Raw genomic sequence first — 10,918 nt, forward strand, 5'->3', positions numbered from 1 at the left:
GTGCACAGAGAAGAGGTTTTCAGCAGCAATCATAGGCAGCAAAAGAAGGAATCGCAGAAAACTGACTCGCAAAAGAAGTAGTTTTACCCATGATCCTTGAGCCCAAGCTACCTGAGAGTGAACTTTGCTAAAGTAAATGGAGCTACTCTAAGAGACACAGCTGGAGCTATAGGAAAAACAATGCCAATCATTTGATACACAGGCGGGAGCAATGATAAGAACTTATGATCCCATCCAGTTCCAGTAATGGAAGAATGTAGGAACCATGCAGGAGAGGCAGGGATGGTTGCGGGGTTGGGGGGGGGGATTACAGTGTCAGAGGTTGAAATGGGTGCTATTGCCTTGGCATAGGAAGTTGCCTTTCACCACGTCACAGTTGATCACTTGTCTGTTTTGCTCAGTATTGGCTGCTGTGATTGACACCAGTTCTTCCTGTGTGTTTCCTATATTTTTACCTTACTCAGAGAAGCAAGGGGTGAGGCCAGAGTCAAGCGAGAAGAACGCCACTCCCATAGCATAAGAATGAGGTCACAATGAAGAGTTAAATATGGAGCTGGCAGCCTTGACTACAGATTTCCTTTCCTTTCATGCTCCCCCCTCAAGAGTTATTCTTCTAACCCCTTTTATTTTTATTACTATAAATAGATGCAGTGCACTACTTCCTGCGCAATAGAGTTGGACTTAAAAGAGTAGTTGCTTGGCACAAGAATTAATCAGTATATGAAACATTAGTACTTATCACTTTAATATATATTTTTAAAAACACACACACACGCATAAGATTTTGAGTTGCAATTTTCCCATGGCGCAGGAGAAGAATGTTGGCTAATGAAGGATAAGAGTTGTGTGGTTAATGCCTTTTATGAAATACTAATGATGAAGACATGTTTGACATGCTGTAAAATACATTTTTCTAATGTGAAGTTTCTGCCTTTTGTTGGAGATGAGACAAAATCCCCAGAGGATTTTAGAATTTGTAAATATAAAATTATCTGCCTCCATGGTTCTCTCCCCCCCCCCCCTTTTTAAAGGCTGGCAGAAAGCCAGATTACTTACATTACTGTAATAGATTTGATGACCTCTGACTTCTGCTGTGGAGAAGTACATTGAATTTTTCATTACATCAGAGAATGCTGAAAGCAAAAAACTCAGAATACTAGGCACTAGTATTTAATTCAACATTTAGCCAAGCAAAATCTTTCTCCTCCCCCCCACCCCCGCTAAAAGGGGGGGGGGAGTACCCACAATTAAATGTAATGTATCTCTGATTGTGTCGGGATTAATAAAACACTGATTTGTTCATCCAGCTCGTATTGATTTTTAAGTTGCCTTTATTTATTTTTTTAAAAAGGATAATCTTGCTTTTCATAGTCATTGAATTTAATCATAAGCTCAGTTGATGGCAAAGACTTCCCTACTGTTTCTGCTCTGGGCTGGAAAATGTTATTCTTGTATTATTCCAGTGGAAAAAATAGCCCCGTGCTGTTCAGAAATCTGCTGCCTGCAGAAGGATTGTTCTTTAATACGCTACTGCTTACACATTCTCGTTATGTTAATTATCCTATAAATAATGCATTTTATTAATCTGAATGTAGGCATTGCGTTCATAATAAAGGCATGTTCCATCCCCGCCCTGCAAACCCAAACCCTGGGTTACGTGGAAGTAAATGCCCTCCTCTTACTGTGTACTCCCCTCCACTGCGTTTCCTCTGTAGTCTTCCTCTTCTCAAAATTTAGACTGTAATCTCCTTGAGGGCAGAAATCTGCCTTTCTTTTCTTTTTGCTTATGAAATTCCGCAAAGCAGAATGCATATTGATGATATTCTTATGCGTAACAACAACAACAGCGATGGTTAAACCCACATCCTCATTCTTAGGCTTTCCGGCAAGATTGCTTCTTACGAATACAGGAACTCTTCTCCCAACATCTGACACTGAAAACTCTTTCAAAGTCTTTTTTTTTTTTTTTTTTTTTGTACATGAGGGTTTATACGGATTGTGGTTCGTTTTTCTGTTAATATTTGCGAAACACCTTCTTTTATCTTGCACCGAGGTTGATTTAAATCGCCTAAGCGACAGCTATTTAGCACAAAATTGAGCTGCTCATTTCAAGCGTGTTGCATTCTGTGGGGGAAGTTTTAAAGCAGAGAATCATATTCTGCCTGATTTGGAGAATATTGACCTGCAGTTGACAAAATACAGTTGACTAAATACAGTGTGTGTGTGTGTGTGTGTGTGTGTGTGTGTGTGATGTTCTAATAGTATGTTAGCTGAAGGTTTGAATGTTCCACCAGCTTTATTTCCCTTGTACTATAACAGCTTCTAATAATCAAATGATAAGATCACATCCTGCGGGTAATTGTGTTGTACCGTGACAGGGCAACTGAAGGCAGGGAAGGGTGGGGGACCACAGAGTGAAAATTCTAGCAAATGGAAACCTCTCTGTCAACTTGCAATTGTTCATAGCGTTAGGCTTCATTTTAATCCTCCTAAGCTCTATGCTTTTTTTTTTTAACTTTGCTTAAAAAAACCCAAAACCAACAACCCCACCTCGTTACTGTAGAGAAATAGCATTGTGTTAGAATTTTCTGTTCAGGGTTGGGGAGCTGATGCAAGTAGAACAAGCCGTCCTTGTGTTTTGATTCAATTTTTACCTTAGTCATGCCTCTCTCCAGATACAAGAAACATTTAATTCCAAATTTCCTGCTGTTGGCGCTAGGCATTTGACCAGCTATGTGAAATGTATTTTTGCCACTGTAGCCTCTGCCAACTGCTGAGCTCAGTGAAAAAAACAAAATCACAAAAATGGAAACAGCAGGCCCGTCCTCCTGTAACGTTGAACTCTCATCAGCCATGACTCCTAATTATCCTCTGACCTAATGAGTTCCAGGGATTTATATGGCAACAAAGAGGCAGGATGCTGTTGTCTTTTTGGTGGTCAAATTTAAAACTGACACAAAAGGGTTTCTCAGAAAGAGTGCTAACAGTGATTAATCTTATCAGGGCTGGCCTTTGTCCTGTTTCTGCTTTAACCGCCAGGATAATCACACAGAATATTTTATTTAAAAGGCCTAGTGGTGGCGGAGTATCATCCTCTAATTTTAAAGCTATGAGCAGCTTTTGAAACATTTACCGACGAAATATGTAGATTTCAAATGGGCTGCCTGTTCCCATGGCAACCAAACAAAGTCAAACAATCCTTTCTGCAGTGTTAACAACTATTGCCACCAAAAAAAAAAAAAAGTATTTTGGTTAAATCTGATTCTTTAAATATTTAACACATGGCAGAAAAAGATATAAATATTGCTCTGGATGAAACCCAACCTCGCCTTCTCTTGCTTAAAGTCCCAGGCACGGGAAAAGATGTTCAAGGGTGCCTTGAATATTTTGTGCTTGTTACAAATGAAATTTAGCAGCCTCAAGTATGAACAAGATTGTATTTCTTTCTCTCTCTCCCCCCCCTTTTTTTTTATTCTGCCTTGTTATGCTTCTTTTTTTATTACATAAACATTAACCGTAATGTTACAGTGGGAAGCAAGTATTTGGCAAAGTCTGTATTATTTTGCTAAGCCTGCATAGAGAGAGCTGTTTTCAGTTTTAGCAGCTGTAACATGTTTAAACTCAGTTTGTAATGGGATCTGAGGACCTGCATTCCCCTTGGGCATTGCTTTAGCTTCATTACTGGCCAGCTGCCAAATTCAGGGCTCAAAAGTATTATTCACGCCTCTCTGCACATACCCATGTCAGAGCATGCTCAGTTCATGAATTTTGTTTCTAATATGGCATAAATGAGGTTTACTTTTTAACATAATTTATGTTGTATTTTTATTAAAATGTGAAATACTATCATCACAAGCAAGCTAATCCCGGCTCTCTTGAAGCCAAACTGTGTTTGAACATCTAAATTAAAACTGGATGGCTTGGAGCTGATTCTGGAATAACAAAAAAAATCTGTGCCTGAACAAAAAGAGTTTTCTATCTTGAACTCTTAGATTAAGCTATAATTAAAGAAGTCTGATATTTGAACAGATTAATGCTGTTTGAAAAGCAACGTCCATTTTCTTCAACAGATACCTATTGTGTGTGGGTTGTTTTTTTAAAAAAATGTTTGCCATACTAAAGTTCATATTTTTAAAAGTCGGGGTCTTGCATTATTCCTGCTATGAATCATTCATTAATCATGTTTAATGTATTATAAGAACTTTAATCACTGGAGCTGAAACTCAGATTGTAAGCCAATCCATTCTTTTTAATAACACTGCTTATTTACCCTCATTTCAAGAGGCACTCTGTGGAGGGGGGGTGGGAATCAGATTGAAGCATCTCTGTCTCCTCCCCCAAGCAATTTTTCCATGGTTTGAAAGACAAAACTCTGTAATTAAAATTCTCTAATTGTCTCTTAAAATCGTTTTTGTTCCTGCCCACTGTGCCAACTACCACCTGGTAGACACTGCTTGCCCTTTTCCCCCTTTCCCTAGAGTATGAGGAATCTTCTGGCTCACAAAATGGGCCCTTATGACATTCCCCTAGATTCCTAAAAAAGAAGAGGAGGAAATCTATGCTAGTACAAGGTTTCTATACCAGTTGGACTACAGTTCTCATCAGCCACAGTCATGCCCAGGGGCCAGGCATGATAGGAACTGTAGTCCAACAACATATGGAGGGCAAAACATGCTGGAGAAGACTGCTCCATCTTCTGATGGAACCATATCTTGCCCACAGGATACAAGATGATACAGCCCAGAATATGCTGATGTTTGGTGGTGGAGTTAGCCACATCCCTCCTCCCCAGCTTCTTGGATTATATGTGCAACCCTGCTGGGCTGAGTTTTGTCTTCACCCCTTCCCATTGCACTCTGCTCCTCTAGCTTCTGACTTATGCAGCTCTGAGAATCCAAATAGTTATGGGAAAGCCCTCTGGGGATTGCAGAGAAGGCAAGAGGCATCTAGAGACAATGGTTGGAAGGGAGCTAGCATGTCTAGTCTGCGCTGTTTTGGAGGCAGATTTAAGGACTTCAGACCCAAGACCTGAGCTGACCCATGTGAGGTTCCTTAAGACCTGTTCACACCGCAATCCACCCTGAGGTTCCACTTGGGATTATTTGCTATTTTCTGTACTTCAGTACTTCCAGGGTATATATGGCACTGCTGTCGGGAATTTCTGTAACTCAGGTCGGTTGCTGTTTAAACAGGCCAAAGAACTAAATACAAAGTATTTCCATTAAAATCAATTTAAAGTAGTGGGGGAGATATGCAGCTCATCTCCAGCGACTCCATGTGGCTTCATAATCTCATTTATCTCAATGGATTTTTTTAAAAAATGTTCTGCTTGTTGTCATTTGTTGGACCTGATCCAGTTAAAGTTACTTATGACTAACACTGCAATCCTATAGATGTGTACTCAGAAGTAACTTTAATGAGACCGACTTCCAGGAAAGTGTGAATTGGAGTGCAGACTAAATTGAACTTATGTGACTTAATTTCGTATCAGCTAACCTGTAAGTTTCAATAGGACCTGGTCACAAATAAATTGAAGTGAATCAGAACCATTCCATTTTTTAGGTTTACACATAAAGACACATTGTATACCTAAACATGTAAAGTGTGACTATTACAGATGTTTGGGAAAGTGTGTATCATCTGAGAGGTTGGCAAACTCAGCTTTGTGGTTGCAAAATGTGTGAAAGACAGAGGAAATAATTTGATTCAGCAGCAGTTTGAGAAGAAGAAACAGCTTCCAAATCCAACTGCACCTCTTTGACTTCTAGTTTTGAGTGGTTTTTTCTTTTTTTCAAAAAACAGTTTTTAACAATGAACTTCTTACAGCCATTCCTATTATTTTATTTTGGTCTTTTGGGTGAGAACTGATCAATTATTCGTTCTTTAGATTAATCCTGCCGTATGAGAGATTTATTAAAGGAGAAGAAGATAAGCCACTGCCTCCTGTGAAACCTCGAAAACAAGATAATGTCGCCCAGGAGGGGGAAAGTAAGATAAAATTGTCTGGAACAAAACGCATCAGAAATGAACACCAAAAGAGCAAGAAAGAAAAAGACAATGCACAGAAATCCCAGGATGCACCCGAGGTTAGTTTCCTTTCCCCACTTTCTTCTTTTCATTAACTTTTTCATTCTGCAGGTGCTGCTTTGATTGCATAATGTCCAGAAATCATCTTTTGAACCAGGGCTCACGCAAACAAATCCTCTTTCGGGACCGGGCCACATGTCCCTTTTTACTGACATGGCGTCTTCAGGGCCTAAAAAGACACAAGAGCGTATACCTATGTGTTCCAGTGTGCACAGAATCCATTATGTGTCCGTGTAAAAGTCGTGTGCTTTTCTGCACAACCCGGGTTGGTATTCCCCTGGTCTCTCGTAATATGCAGCTAAGAGTTCTGAAGTTATATGTACATACTTTGTTCATTTCACACATCTTAACATTAAGAATAATGTAGCGGGAAAGGTCCTTAGTTTACTCAGAAGGACTGAAGTATAACTGATGGTGATTTGACTTGTGTGATTGTGGAAGGCATGGAAGCGATAACAGAGATGCCACCTCTGGAAAGGTTGTCAGTACATGTGGAACATGGGCGGTTGTGGGGGGGGGGGTGCCGTGTGGCTGGTAATGTCTTACAGCCTCCCATGCCTTCCACACAGAAGAACTAGGAAGTATCCAATGGAAATGACAAGAGGAGAACCAGGCTCAAAGGCGCTTTTTATTATTGTCCAGTGTATCTTGGCCCAAATAGGCCTTACTCAGGGATATTTCTACCATAACCAATCACATGGCAAAATAAAAATTGTTTAGAGTTTTCTTTAAGGAAGGTGATAATGTCAATTGTTCATTATTATTTTTTGTAGAAAAGCCACTTTGGAAGGCCTGTTTGGGCCAAAACTCTTTAGCGTCTTTAATATTGGTTCTCCTTTTCTGTTATTTCCATGGACTTGACCTCCAAAGCCTGGGTTAGAATATATTTTTAATACAACCACAGTCTTTGCAATAGCTTCTTTGGAGCATTTCCCTCACCCACCCCTGCTCCTTTAAAAAAAAAAAATTAATTGTAAACTGAGACATATTTTGAAAAGGCACAATCTTTATTAAAATATACATAAAAGAGGGCATGCAGTCTCTGTTTAAGCAACTGCTAGATTGCAACAGAAATTGCCAAAAGCAAGGAAATACAAGTTAAGTCTAGCATTCCATTCCTTGTTCATCCCTTTGTGCCTTGTTATTTATTGCAGGGAGTTTGGATCAGCGAGTTATGTTACATACCATATGTGCTGCAATAGAAGCTAAGCACAACGTAACAAGCCAGCGATGGAGTGTCAATCTAAACTTTGAACTTCCTTGCTTTTGTTGTTTAGTATCTCAAATTTCCTGCGACTTAAACTGCAGTTATTTTTTATGTGAGTCGCAGGTCAAGTTCTCAGATGGAGAGTAGAAAGTGCACGACACAAAATGCAATTATGTGGGCTTCCGACTGCAAGAACATAGCAGTGTAATTCTTTTCTCCCGTCAGTCAGTAATGTTGGATGTTCTTGATATCAAATTCTCACAAATGTATGAGGGACCTCAGAAGGCTTTTAAGCAAATCATTTTTCATAAGTTTGAAAAATATAATTCCTCTTTCCCTCACATATGAAAGCACCATGTAAAAACTATTCGCTTTTGTTGTGCCTCTTAGGTTGGGGAACTGAATTGGATCATTGCTGCGTTTATGTTTGCAGTTTATTTGTAAGCCGTTTAGAGCGACTCCTTTGTGGTGAGGAAAAGCGGGTGTAAATCTTTTAAATAAGAAATACGGTATTTGTTTGTGGGGTGGTGGGATGCAATATTATTTTGGGATTTGGGGCAGGGGGCTGGTAAGCCGACTATTTGTAAGCCAGAGAGAGGGGAGTAGTGGCATTTGCAGGTCTTTCGTAGCTAATGTTGGTTGGGATAATATGGAAAGTTATTAAAGAGAGTGGGCACAAAACCCACACAAATTAAGTGCAAGCAATCTCATGGCAATCCCTGAGACTTATGTTAGTCACAATCCACTTACTGCTTTCAGGGGGACTTAGGACTTGCCCACACTGGGGCAAATGTGGAATCACACCTTTCCTCCCACTTCAAATGCAGGTGTGTCCCCCCCCCCATCTTGGCCATTTTGGACTTTCTGGGGACTGAAAAGCCCTGCATTCTCTTATAAGATGATGCCCTGCTGCATACAAACATGCATGTATCATCTAAGGAGAAGAAGAGTATTCTATGTTTCTTCAGAAACATAACAAATTTATGATAATTCAATTGATTAATTATTAGCGTGATGAAAACTGCCTTTCCTGATTAGCCAGGGACACATTTTTGGCCACTTCGTCTAAGCCAGGGGTGTCCAACCAGTCGATTACGATCTACTGGTAGATCCCTGGCTGATCCTGGTAGATCGCGGGATCCTTATTGTGCACAAAAAGTTACAGGGAAAAGCTAAAAACTCTGTGCAATCCTCCCACCATAAGATCAAGAACTCTGGGCAATCCATCCACCCCACACACGTTCCTCCTCCCTCCAATGACAATTGGTAGATCACTGCCAGTTTTTTTATACTGGGAGTAGATCACAGTCTCTTGGGAACTGGACATGCCTGATCTAAGCTACTGGCTGATCATTGCAGTCCTAGCATTTGTGTGTGTTTGTGTGAATTTGTGATGCATACATCCAACATCCTGCAGCTCTGCCCTATCTAACCAGCTTCAGCATACCAGTTTACCAGGAAGCTGGGCTACCTGTATGTAGTAATAGCTTTTGTGTCTTGTGAAAGCCTGATTCGCTAAGGCTCTTTTAAAACTTAGCAGGCGGCAATCCCAGGCCAAGCACCAGTAACCAACCAGGTTGTGGACTGGCTGAAGGGCCTCTCACCAGCCATGCAGCAGCTTCCCTGCAACACCCTCCTCAGATGGTTTTCAGAGGTGGCAAATGTAAGCTGAGCCCCCATCCACAGTGGCCACCAGTCATTTCAAGTAACCCAAAAAGCCCATCAATCTATGAAATGGTAACTTACCCAACTTAACTGCCCTGGGTTTTGAAATCAGTTTTCAATGCTGTGCGTGAAGTTTTTATTAGGCTGAAAACAGTCAAAAGAACCCAGTGTGCATGTTGAAATAATAACCATACATCTCTCTTGATTATGATCTGCCTTCAGGCTTCATGTTTCTGCAGATATGTGAATAGTTCCCATTTAAAATAATCCTGTAAAAGTACTCCAAGTGGTAAGATTTTTAACTTGACACATCCTGAGAAATATGCACTTTCAAATATTTTTCAAGAAATGTTTTTCAGTGTGAACAATGAGGGAGAAAGCTATCTTGTAATGACTCATAACTGTTTGTGTGAGCACGCTGTTAATTGGTTACAGTTCAGTTTAGCATTACATTTGACTCTGTTTTGTTATGATGGCTGTAACTGAGTACAAGATGAAATATTATTATTCCTCTCATACATGCTGCTCTAGCACAACTGCAAGCTCCTATCAAAGTGTTGCCCAACCAGGGAAAGAGAGAGAGAGAGAGAGAGAGAGAGAGAGAGAGAGAGAGAAAGAGATCCAGTTATTAACTATCAGTTTTTCTCCGTCTGCTTTGCTCATCTGTCTGGTATTTTCCTGTAATTGTATAAGCTCTGGAGGCCAATGTTAGAATTTTCGCAAAAGGGCTAATGATGATATTTGGACTGCAAAAGGCATCTTTTACTTTGAGTTTCTTTGCGGAAAAAATTATGGAAGCAGTCACAATGAGTAACGGACACTTTAACTAATAGGAAATAGAAAAACCCAACACATAGGAAAATTTAAAAGCAGCTGCAAAGACGTAAATCTTGGAGAAGATTGTGATGCATTGGCTGCCTTGCATCCATCTCTCACATGACGCCCTCTAATGCAGCATTTAGATAATAACTTTCCCGATGCCTCCTCTTTACAGCTGAGAAAGAGAGAAGCGGGTGGGGTGGGGGGTGTTAACAATAATAATAGAAGAGCTCAGACGTCGCTGCTTTATGACTGCCTTCTACTAAGAGGCATGCTGCAAGAGAATGACAGTAATTTTGAAAAGGGTTGTCAGTCAGCTGTATCACAGATGGAGCACTCTAATGACCTTCAAGGTCACAGTTCATTCGTCTACATAATGGAATGAATAGGGAGAATTGAGTGCACAAGCTTTATTAATGAAGGAGCATAAAGAGATGGAGCCTCATTGGCTATAACTCAGGAAAGCTATATCTGGAAGAGGGCAAAAATGCTCTTGCTGCATGTTGACAACTTTATTCTAATCTCTAAATAAAAGAAGCCTGAATGAGCCACAACGCCAATTGTTTCAGAACGCGTCAGTGAAGCTTTGCTTCCCGCCCACCCACAGACTTCATTTTATATATTTTAATAAGGGGGGGAGGATTCATTTTGGTAAGCACTGGTTTTAGTAGTGCCAAGAGATCAGGTCTAAAATAAGAGAGATCCATTTGTTATCTCTGTTTTTATGATGTTGTTTTACAGTGTTCATGTTGGTTTATACTTTGTGCATGCACCATTTTTAAATCCTAAGTAGCTTAGAAATACTTTTTAATAAATAATAAATAAAAGTCAAGTCAAGCATGCTTGGGAGTACGTGTTTTAAATATGGAAAACAATCTTAGATCTTTCTAAATGCTATTGTCAACACAGCGGTGATCCTCTTAACTAAAAAATGGCCTCAGCATAAACGCTGCCTGGTCAGCATATCAATGGAGCCTATTTTATGCTGCTTGGTAACAAAATAAAACAAAGAATCACCTATGACTTATTAAGACATTTGTAATTATACTTTAATGTTTACAATACTGCCAGGGTAGATGTCTGTGTTGAAATGTGATAGTGGCTATTAAAGCGTTTGGTGCTCAACATGATGGACAAGTT

General features: G+C 40.0%; 2 protein-coding genes across 8 annotated transcripts in view; one reads left to right on the top strand and one right to left on the bottom strand.

Annotated features, from left to right (window-relative positions):
- Window positions 1-10,918, top strand: part of ARID5B (AT-rich interaction domain 5B) — a 187,535-nt gene that overhangs the window by 168,827 nt on the left and 7,790 nt on the right. For all 5 annotated transcript variants that reach the window (XM_079975579.1, XM_079975578.1, XM_079975577.1 and 2 more), the window contains one exon: window positions 5,888-6,086. In XM_079975579.1, the coding sequence (XP_079831705.1) occupies window positions 5,888-6,086 (199 nt within the window). The remainder of the gene's footprint in view (window positions 1-5,887; window positions 6,087-10,918) is intronic.
- Window positions 1-10,918, bottom strand: part of RTKN2 (rhotekin 2) — a 70,997-nt gene that overhangs the window by 6,769 nt on the left and 53,310 nt on the right. Inside the window, exon 15 of one of the 3 annotated variants that reach the window (XR_013838694.1) lies at window positions 6,105-6,256. The exons of 1 other annotated variant lie outside the window; for it this stretch is intronic. The gene's annotated coding sequence lies outside the window, so the exon portion shown is untranslated. Of the gene's footprint in view, window positions 1-6,104; window positions 6,257-10,918 lie in introns of those variants that run through there. One more of the 3 variants, XR_013838695.1, reaches the window with a different exon arrangement.

The sequence above is a fragment of the Podarcis cretensis genome (assembly GCF_951804945.1).
Source record: "Podarcis cretensis genome assembly, chromosome: 5".
In the NCBI taxonomy this organism is placed as follows: domain Eukaryota; kingdom Metazoa; phylum Chordata; class Lepidosauria; order Squamata; family Lacertidae; genus Podarcis; species Podarcis cretensis.